Source organism: Hibiscus syriacus, unplaced genomic scaffold, assembly GCF_006381635.1.
Source record: "Hibiscus syriacus cultivar Baekdansim isolate YM2019G1 unplaced genomic scaffold, ASM638163v2 tig00002840_pilon, whole genome shotgun sequence".
In the NCBI taxonomy this organism is placed as follows: Eukaryota; Viridiplantae; Streptophyta; class Magnoliopsida; order Malvales; family Malvaceae; genus Hibiscus; species Hibiscus syriacus.
The window spans coordinates 7,775,482-7,791,543 of NW_024061947.1; the positions used below are offsets into that span (position 1 = coordinate 7,775,482).

At 33.0% G+C, this 16,062-nt stretch overlaps 1 protein-coding gene across 1 annotated transcript; it reads left to right on the forward strand.

Moving 5' to 3' along the window:
- The first annotated feature begins 9,143 nt into the window (after window positions 1–9,143).
- On the forward strand, window positions 9,144–12,116 carry LOC120156345 (probable xyloglucan glycosyltransferase 12). The gene is made up of 5 exons (XM_039167670.1): window positions 9,144–10,068; window positions 10,145–10,453; window positions 10,576–10,866; window positions 10,965–11,078; window positions 11,206–12,116. Exons 1-5 carry the CDS (start codon window positions 9,310–9,312, stop codon window positions 11,824–11,826), a joined length of 2,094 nt encoding a protein of 697 aa, XP_039023601.1. The 5' UTR covers window positions 9,144–9,309; the 3' UTR covers window positions 11,827–12,116.
- The last annotated feature ends 3,946 nt before the right edge of the window (window positions 12,117–16,062 follow it).

Below are 16,062 nucleotides of genomic sequence, written 5' to 3' on the forward strand. Positions count from 1 at the left end.
ATTTTAGTGAAAACAGAGTATGCAAAAATTCATGTACGAGATTAATGCGATAATTTATAAATATTACGAATTTTCAATATTTTATTGATTATTTATAATATAATTTAGGCTTAATACAAAAAAGTGTCCAAACTATGACTCGAAAAATATTTTAGCGCCTAAAGATTTTTTCGCTAGAAAAAGTGTCTAAGGTTTTCTCAGTTATATTTTTAGGTGTTTATCGTATATTTTTTAAAAATTTTATTAATAAAAATATTATTTTTAATTTAAAAAATATAAAAAAATTATTTATTTATAAAAAAAACCCAACTTTTTATTTAAATTATAAAAAAACCTAAAAGACTAAAATCTCTCATTTCAACCCCCATTACCATCTGTCGCCGACCATCTTCGACCACTATCGTCATCACCGAACGGTCACCCACCCGTTACAACCCACCCATTGATTAATCGTCGTCCTTACCGTCCCAAAATTCCTAAATCTAAATCCCTAATATCCAAATCCCTAATTCTCAATTTCAATTTCTTAACCAAAACGGTCACTGGCCATCATCGTCATCGCCGAACTGTTGGGTTTTGATCGGAATAGCACAATGGTTTGAATGGTGGTGACAATGTGGCTTGTGGACGTTGGAATCTGCTGGCATCAACTCTATCTTATTTCCTAATAAAATAGTAAATTTAATCCTAAAAGATAATGTATCATTGTATATTAAATTATATATATTACAAATAATCAATAAAAATATTGAAAATTAGTAATATTTATAAATTATCGTATTAATCTTGTATATGAAAGACATTTGCATGTGTTGTATTCACTAAAATGAGTGTATCTTGAGCCTTGTGATGCATGTATCATCCTCCCTCTTTTCAAAAAGATTCAACCTTGAATATGAAACATGAAAGGGAGAAACGTTAGAACCTTTTAATGATTCATTCACATTATGCTTACCAAATAGATAAGTTTTAAATTTTTTAGACTTTATTTTTCTAATAGGTTCGAGTAAAAACATTAGCCCAAAGAAATATGTATTGTCATTGTGATGGACTCTGGTGCATGTATCACGAACACGAGGAATTGTAATATAGGAGAAACGTCTAATTTGCCCACATAATGCTTTGAAAAAGAAAAATTCTTTGCATATTGCATTTGATCAATTATTTGCTAGTAAGAGGATTGGTCTCCATGTCGTCCGAGCGCTTCATGCAGCCCTTAGAGATAGGTCGCCAAGCAATCCAAGGTTGGCCCGTGATTTCCCATCCTCTGCTCCCTTGTCGTATGGTAAACCAGAATGGCAGTAGCAACTAAACCAGAAATGCAGCAACGTGAATGCGGTGAAGCATGCATGCATGAAATTTTTTTAAACAATTGCTGCAAAAGCCGAAAATTAATTGGAATTAATTGGTGAATAGCTAGGTGAATAATTGGTGATATTAATTTGTACCAATAATGCTTTAAAAATGTTGGTTATATATTACACGGACACGTTTGGCCGAGAAATACCCATTGTCATCCCTAGTTTCAAGGCTTTGTCTTCATTAATCCGGATTGACCAGCGACGCATATCTAACTATGGTGTGTGTAAGTCTCCCTGCAAGGATTTTTCATATACATAAAGATTCGAACTCGAGATCTTGGTTAAGTGATATCAAATTATTTACACTTGAACCAACCCATGTCGGTCCCAAATATTATACTTTGATTGTGGTGATCCCATCTTTGGCCACGCGTCTAAAAATATCGCGTTATGCAAAAAGTGTTTAAAGACTTCGCTTCCTGCAAAAAAGATTCATTGACGTGAAAGAACTTGGACTTGAGAAATCAATGGAACTCGCTTTCTGAAGAACGTGAGATCTTTAAACACTTTTTGCAGAACGTTATGTGGATTATTTGGGGGACATTTTTTCAAATAATATTAATTGAGTTCGTTTTTCTAGTAAAATAAGAAAATTATTATTTATTAAAAAAAAACAATGAAGCTTATGTTCTGTTTCAGAGAAACATACCACCAAGTTGGTCCTAGAAAAAGCTAAAATCATTGCTCATCCATCAACAGAGACCAAGTACAAATGTTGCAATTGGGTTGTAAATATTTTACATGCCTTCTTTATATGTCCCTGTTAAAACAAGAAGAAATCCATTCTTAATTTCCTGTAATATTCATTCTTACATGCAATACATACAACTATCATTGCATGCTACTAACTTTCAACTAACATATTAAGTGTCCCTTTTAACTGAGTAATAATTAACTCTTTTCGACATCCCACCTCAAATTGATAATTAAAATATCTTTTAGTCCCAACTTAAAAATTAAATACTTGTGCCTTGGTCATTATATCATCCAGTTGTTCTTTTGATCTTACATTCTCTGTCAGCAATCCATTTAATCAAATAATTTAAATAATATATGTTTTAAATACTCTCAATAATTTTATAATGATATCTAATCACCCTCGTTATAACCGTTGGTGTTTGAGCCCGAAACTTTTAAAAACAACAAATATTCTTTTTAACTACTGAGATAATTTAGTTCGTACATTTAACCGAACAATTTGGGCAGCTGCATTTTATACGTAGCGGAGGGGCGGTAGCTGGGTAGAGAGCGAAGATTGTGCGAAAGTTGATGAAGCCACGACAGGCTTCATGTTTTTATCCCAGTATTTTAAAGTTAGACAATTAAATTATTTTCATATTTTTGATCATGTTTTTATCTCTGTTTGGGGTGAAATCTAATTAAAATAATTCTATCATTGTAAAGGAACTTTTCTCCATGTAAAATCATGTTTAAAATTAATTATTTTAAAAAATAAATGCAGAATAAACAAATATTTTAAAATATAAAAGAAATTAATGGTATTTATTTATCTTTCAAGTTATTTTGTCAAATTGATCGCTCGATACCTTTGACCTCTAACTTGATTTAAAAATAAATCAAATTTTCATAATTGAAACGTACTCTTAGCGCTTTCTCAATGATGTGAGATTATCGAGCACCAACTGATTTGTTAGACATTTTTTAATGAGAAATCTCAAGTTTGACTAACCAAAATTAAGACACTAATCAAAGAATTATTTTATCTTTTGTACTCAATTAAGCTTTTAATACCGATTAAATAAATTCTTAACATCAAATAAAATAATTAATTAAACTCTCTGCACGAGTGGCACATATCATATTTATTGAAAGTTAGTATTAGTTATTTTAATAAAAAGAGGGTAAAGTATACAAATGATTCCTTAATTATAGGACATTGCATCGTTGAGTTCCTTAACTATTAAAAGTTACAAAATGATCAATTAATTGCAATACATTGCTTTGTCGAGTTCCATGACTATTAAAAGTTATAAAATTGTCACTCAACTGTTCATAGTTTCCAAACTCTTTTTTTCGTTTAAAAAAATTGGCGATCGTCTGAGTTGGACGTTAACATGCTCGCTTATATATGATGAAATTTGATCATAGAGCTGTTTGAGTTGTATTTTGTGGACCAAGTTTCTATTTACATTTTGTAGTCGACCTAGTACTTGAAATATTATGTCACTGAGTTAGTACTTGAAAGCAATGAAGGGGCTAATAGATATCATTAAAATATGATTTTATCATATCTCAATTAGTATGTTAACGTTCAACTTAGACGACCATCAAATGTTTAACGGAAAATGATGAGTTTGTGACATATAAATATTCGAGTGACCATATTGTAACTTTTAATAGTCAAATGACTCAACATAATAGCATCTTATAATCGATAAATTATTTTACAAATTTTAAGAATTAGGGAACTCTAAAAAATAGAACCCTATAATTGATGAACCATTTGTGTACTTTACACATAAAATAATGGTAAACACAATCAACATTAATGTAGAGAATTAATTTTCTTCAAACCAATGAAGATTTAATTAATTATATTTATAAAAGCTCTATTTTTTTTCTTTTTTTTATTGTGTTGTCTTCAGTCTTTTTTATTTCTTTGTTTTTATAATCGATAACGATATTTATTTTAGTGTTGATCGACTGATATTAATTATTTTTACTTTATTTTATTGTATTTTTTTTTGAATTTTTCATAATTTTACCTTTATAAAATGTTTTCTTTTACTTTTATGGCACATTTCCTTTGTTTTTTTTTGAGACGTTTTATACCATTTGATTGCTATTTCGTTTTTTTCTTATAATTTTATTTGACATCGCCAAGATTAATTAAGATGACACTCATTTGTTATCATATTGCTCTTTCATGTTTGGATCCTCTGATTAGATTTGAATATACAATTTGCGTTTGTGTATAATTTTCTCACGTTGCTCAATTCTAATTTGTGATTAGTTGGTGGTCTTTAAATAAATTAATTATTTTTTGTGATTCGTTTGTAGATGTGGCTAGATCTAATTGTATCTATCTTTTATTCAATTTTATTTGATTATGCTTTTAACTTTTTCTTTGCATAATCCTTGTGTGATTTTAAGTAATTAGTTTATTTTGTTAATGATTATATAAAAATGTTATTGTCATGTGTTTTAGTTTACAACGATAGTCGTAAACTTTTATTGTAATTTAAATTTTTTAATAAAAATAATACTTTTCATTTTATCAAAAAGTAATTATATTTATAACAAAAAATAAATTATTTTTTCATATTTTAGTTAAGAATAAGAAAACCCTTAAGTTTAAATTAAGAGAAAATAACCCAGTGACCAAAAATGCCTTATAATATACGATTTTAACCAACTTTTTTTGGATTTGCCAAAATGACCAACTAAATCGCAATGCGATCGATAATTCGCAACGCGATCTCCGGTATCGCAAATCAGTTTCCAGATTCGCAACGCGAACTTCGACTATCGCATTGCGATTTACATATTCGCATTGCGATAGTCCAAGTTCGCGTTGCGATTTATTCCAAGTTCGTTGCGATAGTCGAAGTTCGCGTTGCGATTTATTCCAAGTTCGTTGCGATAGTCAAAGTTCGCGTTGCGATTTATTCCAAATTCGTTGCGATAGTCCAAGTTCGCATTGCGATTTATTCCAAGTTCGTTGCGATAGTCGAAGTTCGCATTGCGATTTATTCTAAATTCGTTGCGATAGTCCAAGTTCGCGTTGCGATTTATTCCAAGTTCGTTGCGATAGTCCAAAATCGCAACGACGGTATTGCATTTGTTTCTTAAGAATTTTCTCTAAAAAGATAGTATTCGCGCGGACGTGTCGAAGACAAGTATTACCACGACCACGACCACGACCACGACACGACCCGAGACGAGACGGGACGGCGGCGGCGGCGACGCACGAGAGTCCCCCTTGTTCTCTATCACTCAACAAGGAAGTGGGAAAGCCAAGCCTTAAATACCATTCTCAATAGTGTTTCCAATACTATGTGAGATTGAGCATTACCAACACTTGTTCCCAATACTATGTGGGATTGAGCCTTAAATAGTGATATTATTTTTGAATGTTTTGCTTAAAATTGCAATAATCGCGATTGATTGTAGATTGACTTTTAATTATGACATATTTAATCGTATAATACTAATGCAATTGTTTGTTGATTCAGTTGTTTTAAGGTGCATGATTGTGAATTGTTTCCTGAATAATCACATTGTATTGGAAACAAGTGTTGGTAATGCTCAATCCCACATAGTATTAGAAATACTATTGGGAATGGTATTTAAGGCTTGGCTTTCCCACTTCCTTGTTGAGTGATAGAGAACAAGGGGGACTCTCGCGCGCCGCCGCCGCCGTCCGTCTCGTCTCGGGTCGACACACGTCCGCGCGAATACTATCTTTTTAGAGAAAATTCTTAAGAAACAAATGCAATACCACCAGTCGTTTCGATTTTGGACTATCGCAATAAATTTGGAATAAATCGCAACGCGAACTTCGACTATCGCAATGCGAACTTGGACTATCGCAATGCAAATATGTAAATCGCAATGCGATAGTCGACTATCGCAATGCGAACTTCGACTATCGCAATGCGAACTTCGACTATCGCATTGCGAACTTTGACTATCGTATTGCGATTTACATATTCGCATTGCGATAGTCCAAGTTCGCATTGCGATAGTCGAAGTTCGCGTTGCGAATCTAGAAACTGATTTGCGATACCGGAGATTGCGTTGCGAATTATCGATCCCATTGCGATTTAGTTGGTCATTTTGGCAAATCCAAAAAAAGTTAGTTAAAATCTTATATTATAAGGCATTTTTAATTTATGAGATTATTTTCTCTTAAATTAAATTAGGCAAAAATCATTATGTCACCCCGGGAATAAATGTTTTAGGTAAAGGGTTTTGGACAAGTGATTGGGGCATTGATTTATTCCTTGAAGTTTCTCTTCTCGTCTCTTCCCCCTCTCGTATTTCCCAAAATAACCCTTCTTGACTTCCACTCTCCTTTGAATCAAAATTGTCGGTGGCTTAGACGCGTCAAACACTTTTTGATCGTCATTTCGATACAGCTGATACCCTATTTATGGCGCGTGATATTTGCATTCTTTATTTAGTATTTAACGAAATAAAAATTATGTGTATGATAGTTGAAAAATATTTTTTAAATTTTTTATTTTATTTTATTGTATATGATAGTTGATTTTTTTAAAAAATATTTTTTGATGTTTGATAGTTGTATTTTTTTTTATAAAAAAATATTTTTTAACGTTTGATAGTTATAATTAATTTTTTCAATGTAATTTATTTTCTCAGTTTATTTGTATTTTATTTAAAAAAAATTTACCATCTGATTTTTCGTAAAATATTTTCCTAATTTTTAACTTTAGAGTAGAAGTACTCAAAAAATATTAACCAAAAAATTTACTCTAGATTTTTAATCTATCCAACATACCAATATTCTAGATTTTTTTAGCAATAATATTAACCTATTTTAAAATTTACTCTTAAAATCGTTCCATAGCAAAAAGCCTATATTTATTGTAGTGATTATTTTTTCCTTTTTTTTTAAAAAAAAGAACAAAGAATTGTGGTAGTTATAAAGTGTTTTTTTTTTCAATTTAGATAGAAAATTATAATAGACGTAAAATTAATCGTTAATCAATGCTAATATATTATATTTTTGTAAGAAGATAAAAAAGATATGATCGAGGATGAAGTGATTTTATTCTTTCTATTTAGTTTTGTTCGAGAGATTTTATAATAATTTTTGAAACTGATGTATGACATAAGATTATTATGATTATCTGTATGTTGAGATATTATAGTTGATAATAAATTTGACTCGGTAGATCATGTGGACATTTTAAAAATTATATTAAATTATTAAAATTTCAAGATGTATTAACTATTTAAGATTCTTCTTCTGAATTCTTTTATTATTTTTTAAACTTTTTTGAAATTCTTTCTTTAGAAGTATTATTGTGAGATTATTTATAAAAAGATTTCTTCTTCGAAAGCTTACAGTAATACGGCTACGAAAGTGATACACAAAATACGTTTAACGGAAGTACAACAATCCTTGTATAAAAGTTTAAGAAAACGAAAAGTTAAATATTACAATTTTTTGTTGAGAAATAAATATTACAATTATTTATTAATTAATTAATTAATGTAGAGTAATTTGAATAAGATAAGATGATATAAAACACGCTCCGAAACGGCGCGTGAACGGATCTTGTCGAAACATAAAAGGAACCATCCAAGTGGAAGCTTCCAAATTCTAACCACGGTCATTTTTCATTTTACTAATTATGGTTGTAAAACGGGGATTAATTACTGTAGCGTACAGAGGAAAAAAAGTAAATAAAAATTGACTACGAATAAAAAAAAATATTTAAGATCAATCATGCAATTAACTCAACTTTTCTTATATAATAGTATTTAAATCTACTCTTGATTCAATTTGAATTAAGTTGTCACCAAACGAAGATATCTACAAATGACTCATAAAATTTTAAATCTCAAATATTGAATAGTTAAATATATTTAAATCAATAAATTTTAAAATATGACAATAATAATTTTATTTGATAATAAAATCTCAATCAATAAAGTTTAATATATTTATAAAAAAATTCAATTATTATTTTTCCGTTTCATTTGAAAATAATAGAAAGTAATAATTTGTAGCATTCAATCTTACATTTGTTTACAATTTTTTATTTCTAAATTTAATATAAACTCCATAAACTATTTCCTAAAATTATTTTTATCAAAAAGTTATAGTTATAATATAATATATAATCATAATTAAAATTAATTAATATAACGCAAAAAAAAAGAATCAAAAAATATTTTTATATGGAAATTATATAATTTAAATCATATTCTATCCGTAAATCGAGATATTAAATATTTATATATATTGAATTTTGTATGTTGTTATATAACATATAAAAATGATGTTAATCGAATTACATTCAACTGAAAAGAATACATCTAGACATATGTCAAAAATAAATTTTAACGATATATATAATAAAATGAATCAAACGATTTTAATTATTAAAATATTATTGTTGTACTTTGAAGTTTAGATTTCAGTCTGATGTCTTCAGATATCATGATATATTTTGCATAAATATTATTTTATATTTACTTTAAATTAATAAAAAGTTAATACATATAATATATTTTTTAAATTATATGCATTAAAATTTAAATAAAAATAATTCTAAAATAATAAACTACATGTAATGTTGATATACGATAAAAATCCTCAATACTCACCATATAATTTATGTTAAAAAAACATCTTTTATTTATAATAAAAGGTTTGTTGTTATTTATTAAGATTTTAAATTTAAATATTAAAAATATAAAAATTATGATCATTCAATGTTAAATGATTAAAAATTATAATATAGATTAATAATAATAATAATAATAAAAAGATAATTTAGTTTTAAATTGTATTTGTCTCAAATTCCCAGCACATAACTAACCTTTTATTTTATTTATATTAGAAAACTGTTGCCTTCCCAATTCCATTATTTGAATCGACTGTCACAGACAAACGTATGTGTTAAAAAAATGAAATCTCATTTTATAAAAAAACTTTTTTCAGAAAATCAAAATCGTATTATTTTTCTTTTTACGCTAACCTTTTTGCACTTGAACGAGTGAGAAGAAGTGTATTGTTGAACTCAGTGGCTCATTTCTCTGTCTTCAAATCCATCCAGACCCCTCTTTTTCCTTTTTTTAAATTTATAGTTTGTTTCTTCTTCGTTTGTTTTTGATAATGTTGTTCAATTTCTAGCCATTTTTCCGGTAACATTTTCAACTTTTGATCTCACCCAAGATCGAAACCCAACAGTCCAGTTTTTTTTAAGGTAAGGAAAAAAAAACCCCAACAATGGCGCCGTCGTTTGGGTGGTGGGCAAAAGGCAGCCACAAAGGAACTCCGGTGGTTGTCAAAATGGAAAACCCAAACTGGTCAATGGAGGAGCTCCAAGCTCCGTCCGAAGACGATTTCCTCGTCGGTAACACCCCGAAGGGTACTCGCGAAAAAGCGCGTGGCAAAAACGCCAAACAACTCACTTGGGTCCTCCTCTTAAAAGCCCACCGCGCCGCCGGTTGTTTAACCTCCATTGCTTCCACATTGGTCGCTGTCGGTTCCGCCGTCCGTCGTCGAGTCGCCTCCGGTCGAACCGACGCCGACGCCGACAACTGTTCCGCCAACGAAAATACAACTGTTAAAACCAGGTTCTATAGCTGCATCAAAGTGTTCCTTTGGTTATCGTTATTGTTACTGGGTTTCGAGATTGCCGCCTACTTTAAAGGCTGGCATTTCGGTGCGCCGAAGCTACAATTGCAGTACGTCTTTACGGCGCCGCTCGGCGTTAGGGATTTCTTCGATTCCTTGTACTCCCGTTGGGTTTTGATTCGGGTCGAGTATTTGGCACCTCCTCTTCAGTTTCTCGCAAATGTCTGCATTATTCTCTTCATTATCCAAAGCTTGGATAGATTAATCCTCTGTTTGGGTTGTTTTTGGATCCGCTTCAAGAAAATCAAGCCAATTCCCAAACAAGTTGCTGTTGCAGATCTTGAATCTGGGGATGATGGGTTCTTCCCCATGGTTCTTGTTCAGATCCCTATGTGTAATGAAAAAGAGGTAAAAACAAACATAGAAAGCGCATTGTTTGATCGTTTTAAAAGAAACCCATTAATTTTAAATCTTTGATTTGCAGGTTTACCAGCAGTCGATAGCTGCAGTGTGTAACTTGGACTGGCCGAAGTCGAAAATTTTGATTCAAGTTTTGGATGATTCCGATGATCCAACAACTCAGTTGCTTATCAAAGAAGAGGTTCATAAATGGCAACAACAAGGTGTTCACATTGTGTACCGGCATCGTGTGATTAGAGATGGTTACAAAGCTGGTAATCTTAAGTCTGCAATGAGTTGTAGTTATGTTAAAGACTATGAATTTGTTGCCATTTTCGATGCCGATTTCCAGCCGAATCCTGATTTTCTTAAGCGAACTATACCCCATTTTAAGGTAACTAAACCAAGTATTTCTGTGTTTGATTTTGATTGCAATTCTGTGAATTTCAAGCTCGATTTAGTATGTGTTTGGATTTGTTTAATTCAATATTTATTTTGGTTATATTTGCTTTATAGGATAATGAGGATGTAGGATTGGTTCAGGCAAGGTGGTCTTTTGTTAACAAGGATGAAAATTTGCTAACAAGATTGCAAAACATAAATTTGTCGTTTCACTTCGAGGTTGAGCAACAAGTGAATGGTGTTTTCACTAATTTCTTCGGGTTCAACGGGACAGCTGGGGTTTGGAGGATTAAGGCTTTGGAGGATTCCGGTGGGTGGTTAGAGAGAACCACGGTTGAGGACATGGATATCGCAGTTCGTGCCCATCTTTGTGGATGGAAGTTCATTTTCCTCAATGATGTCGAGGTAATTGCTATAGTTTCATCAGTCCTATTGATAGTTGAATTTTGCAGCTATTCAACGTTCTTGGAGGTTAGTGCTTGTTATTCTTTTTTTCTGTTCAGTGTCAGTGTGAACTTCCCGAATCTTACGAAGCTTATAGAAAACAACAGCATCGATGGCATTCGGGACCAATGCAATTGTTCCGCCTCTGTTTGTCGGATATTATCCATGCTAAGGTGATTACTTTTTCAAGCTACATTTTGCTTAAAGTGGCAATGATTTATTCTAATTTGTTAAACTCGATAATTCTCTTGTGATTCCATTTCCCAACATTGTTCTTGTTCTGTATTCCAATTGGTGCAGATTAGTGTGTGGAAGAAATTCAATATGATCTTTCTGTTCTTTCTGCTCCGAAAACTGATCCTACCATTTTATTCATTCACACTTTTCTGCATAATTCTCCCGATGACGATGTTCGTTCCTGAGGCTGAGCTTCCGGCATGGATTGTCTGTTACATCCCCGCTGCAATGTCATTCCTCAACATCCTTCCAGCCCCAAAATCCTTCCCGTTCATTGTTCCATACCTTCTTTTCGAGAACACAATGTCGGTGACAAAGTTCAATGCAATGATCTCCGGTCTATTCCAACTTGGCAGTGCATATGAGTGGGTCGTTACCAAAAAATCCGGTCGGTCATCCGAGGGTGATCTTTTGTCCTTGGTCGAGAAACAACCGAAACATCAGCGTGGGGTATCAGAACCCAATCTTGATGAATTGAAAACCGAACTTGAGCAAGAACAGAAGGCTAAGAAAAAGACGCATAATAGGATATATAGGAAGGAGCTAGCACTTGCATTCCTCCTTCTAACAGCTTCAGCTAGGAGCCTCCTTTCTGCACAGGGTATCCATTTCTATTTCTTACTATTTCAAGGGATATCTTTTCTTCTGGTCGGTCTGGACTTGATCGGCGAGCAGGTCCTTTAAAAGTACAGATTAGGAAGTTTGCAGGAAAACACAGCCGCCATTGAGGAAAATCGAAGCTGAGTAAATCATTGCCTGTAAATGAAGTTTTATGGGAGCTGAGGGTTCTTTTCACCGTCGTCTACACTTGGATGATAGTTCCTTCAATGTCTACTGAATACGAGAAGAAGAATAGCCTGGATTTGGACATCATAGGCACACTTGAAAATCATGATACTCATCAGTATATATAATGCTTTTCCCATTTCTTTTTCCTTTGTTTTTTTTTATCAATTCTTTTTTAAGAAAAACAAATTGTTGATGAAATACCAAGCAGGGATTTTAGTAACGATCTGATCTGATTTAAGGCGATGTTGTAGATGCTTTGTTGATCATGTTGCATTTGCTCCTACTTTAGTAATGTAAATGTCATTGTGATTCTATTTTTTTTCCTACCGTTTCAAATTTAATATTTAAAACATGTTGATATAATTATAAAAGCATGACATTAAACAGAAGAATAATACTAATCATAATACAATTAATACGAACTATTAATTTAGATATGATCAAATATAATGTAGTTTGGGTGTCTGAGATTAAAAGTTGAAAACATGGTAGGAAATGCCTGTCCAAATCCGGAAAGTTGAAAATATGGTAGACGCTGAAAATTGTTCAATATAGGCACAATCACATGTCTCCATCCCAGCATAGCAATGGATGCTGGTGCCATAACTTTCTATGGAGTAACATAACCGATTACGAGAAAATATGGTAACGTACTCTCCAGGAAAAAAGGGTCAAGCAACCGACACTTACCATACATCAGATCGTTGTTGAGGTGTCACACCCCGATTTTTATTGGACTTGATTTGAATTTAATTTTAATTAATTTTGAAGACTATTTTGCAATTTATTAGAAATCTAAGGCCCAGTTTCAAAAAACCCAAAAGTACAAAGACCCAACTTGGGTTTTGCTCTTTCTCTATTTGCAGGAAAAAAAGGAAAAGAAAAAAGGGAGTGGTTAACACAATTTGAACTCGTGACTAACATATATAGGAAGCCTTGCACTAGCCACTAGGTTAGGTCACTATTTATGTTAATATAGGATAATTTTTTTTAAAGATATCAGTTTGGATTTTATAAATCCTCATTTTCCCTACCCCAATCAGAATTCAAAATTCCTAAACCTTTTATCCCCATCGACATCGCCAATTCCTCCCTCGAACCATCGTCCTCCACCCTTCGTGTCATGCACCGCTAATACAATCTTGATTGGCATTCACTCGCAACCAAAACTCCCCAAACCTTTTGTCAAGATCCATCGTGCTCGTAAATCGTCGTTTGAAGTCCGTCGAGAACCATAACTTCCACCTCTGTTTACTTTCGATTTTCGACGATTTTGTCGCCGATTTGCCTCACCGTCGGTACTAAAAAAGTGTCATCGTCATCTGACCAAACCCCAATTGACCCCATTTCATATAACATTCGATCGTCGTGAAAACCCGATCGAAATTTCGTGAAACCCAAATTGTCAGCAATTGTTTACGTCGATTTTGACCACATTAAGCTTTCATTCGCCTCACCGTCTTCATATTCGGAATCCTTGCAAAGTTTCGGTTTAAACCCATTCAGCTCCGATACCTCATCGTGGTTTCTCCATCGTTCGCCTTCGGGGTAAGTTTTAAATTTATTTTCGTTCGGTTTCATCAATTTTTGGTTGATTTTTGCGTTGATCTGGACTCGTCACCGCCGCGCTTGGACATCGTTCCCTTTGAACATTATGGAAACTAAGTCAACTCAGATCGAGTTGACCGAATTAACTTAGATCGAGTCATTCGAATCAACTCAGACCGAATTGATTCGACTCGTTAACCCTGACTGAACCGTTGACTTTGACCTGACCATTGACCAGACCCGTTGACTTTGACCTCGTAACCGTTGACTTTGACCAAAAAGTTAACTTTTTTTTTGAAAAAAAAATCCTATTTTATGTTTTTTGATGTCCCGAGTCTGAATACAAAGTCTGTTTCCTGAAATTCTAACCTGTAAGCCTCTGAATTGACCTTTGAACTTGAGCTTGCATAGTTATTTTAAAGAAATTGGTTAAGGAAATAAAAAAGAAGGACGATGACTGATTTATGACTTTGGTTATGATAGGTACTCGTGATTCTCTCGATTGTACGACTGCTTGACCTATTTTTTCTCGACCCGTCTACTCGCGTGAGCTGTGATTACTCGATCTTGTACTACATTTGTTCTTAGCGAGATCGGTGTTCAGTAAATCCCTCAGATTGACCCGTTTTGCGAGGTATGTTCCTTGTGTACTATATTTATCTGTTTTAACTTATTTTGAAAGCATGATTTTGATGATTTTTCTTGAGTCCTAATTTTATTGATCTGAAATTTCTGATTTGTTTGATATCTGTTTTATAGATTACTGTTACTGTAAAATATATGATTTATGATTTTTTTATATTACTAGTATTGTATGAAAACTTCTTTATTAGGGTACTATCCGAGTAAGTGTCTGGAGACTCTAAGGTTCAGCTAGCTGGTAATTCCTTTATGTTTTGATCTTCCATATTGGACTCCTAGATCCTAGGGGTCTAGGGTAAGTCCTTATGGATACATGTGCTGGGGTTTTTATACGGTGTACGGGTGGTGGGTAGATATATGTTTTAAATAAAAGAGAAAATAACCTCAGTGACCAAAAATCCCCTATAATATACGATTTTAACCAACTTTTTCCGGATTTGCCAAAATGACCAACAAAATCGCAATGCGATCGCTAATTCGCAACGCGATCTCCATTATCGCAAATCAGTTTCCAGATTCGCAACGCGATTATTACTATCGCAATGCGATTTTCCCAATTCGCATTGCGATTTTCCCAATTCGCAATGTGAATAAGTAAATCGCAATGCGAATTTGGAAAATCGCAATGCGATACTGACTATCGCAATGCGATAATACAAAATCGCAATGCGATTTATGTATTCGCGTTGCGATTTTCATAATTCGCAATGCGAATATGTAAATCGCAACGCGATTAAGTAAATCGCAATGCGAATTAGGAAAATCGCAATGCAAATACGTAAATCGCAATGCGAATCTGACTATCGCAATGCGATTTACATAGCGCCATTCGTATTAACGCGTATTTTTTTTTCAAATTCCAAACACGAATTTTTTCTTAATATATCGGAAACTGAACCGTCCATAGTAATCGCAACTCATAACCTCAAACCTAAAATCACAACACTCAGTCCCATCTCCATCTCTCACTCTCTACGGCAAAATCCGTCCCCATCTCCGAAGATTTCCGTCCCCATCACCGGCGAAATCCCTCACAACCATTCACGGTCAGAAATCCCTCACAATCATTCAGAAATGGAAAATCAACCTCCGAGGGTTAGTTTTTTTAATTATTTTTATTTTGAAAATTTTGCATTATTTTATGTTTTTCATATTGAAATTGATAATAAGTTTACTGGTAATTTCAATAATAGATTAACCATTTCACTTAGATTTCTTATTAAATTCATTCGATTGCTGCCAATACTGCTAAACTGTTTAGTATTTAACCTTGTGAAGTTAGTATTTGTATTTGTTTTGTCTTTTGGTTGAAGTAATGCAGAAGAAGAATAGTTTCGAGAATGAAAATCGCAACGCGGAAATGACTATCGCAACGAGATAATCGCAACGCGGAAATGAAAATCGCAATGAGAGAATCGCAACGCGAAATGAAAATCGCAACGCGAAACCAAAATCGCATTGCGATTTTCATTTCGCGTTGCGATTCTCTCGTTGCGATTTTCATTTCGCGTTGCGATTCTCTCATTGCGATTTTCATTTCCGCGTTGCGATTTTCATTCTCTCGTTGCGATTTTCAGTTCAACCAAAAGACAAAACAGTGTTGCAAATTTTAGTTTCAAGAATAAACTACTATTTATGTTTATTGTTTTTGGTATATCTTCACAGTGTAGTTTTTGGTATATCTAACTTGGTATGTTTATTGTTTTTGTAGAAATTTTTTTCGGCTTCATTGACATTAAGGAATAAAGTTAGCCTAGCCACTACAATTGCTTCGAAGCTTTCACCTACACAAAGAAAATTGTTTGAGGAAACCTGCTTCGGGCCATGGCTGAGAGTACAACATCCTGGTGGAGATGCTAATTTGACCCATTTGTGGCTTCAGACCTTGACTAGCGATCTACCCGACAGTATACAACGTGGTGAGGAAGAGATATGGTTTCA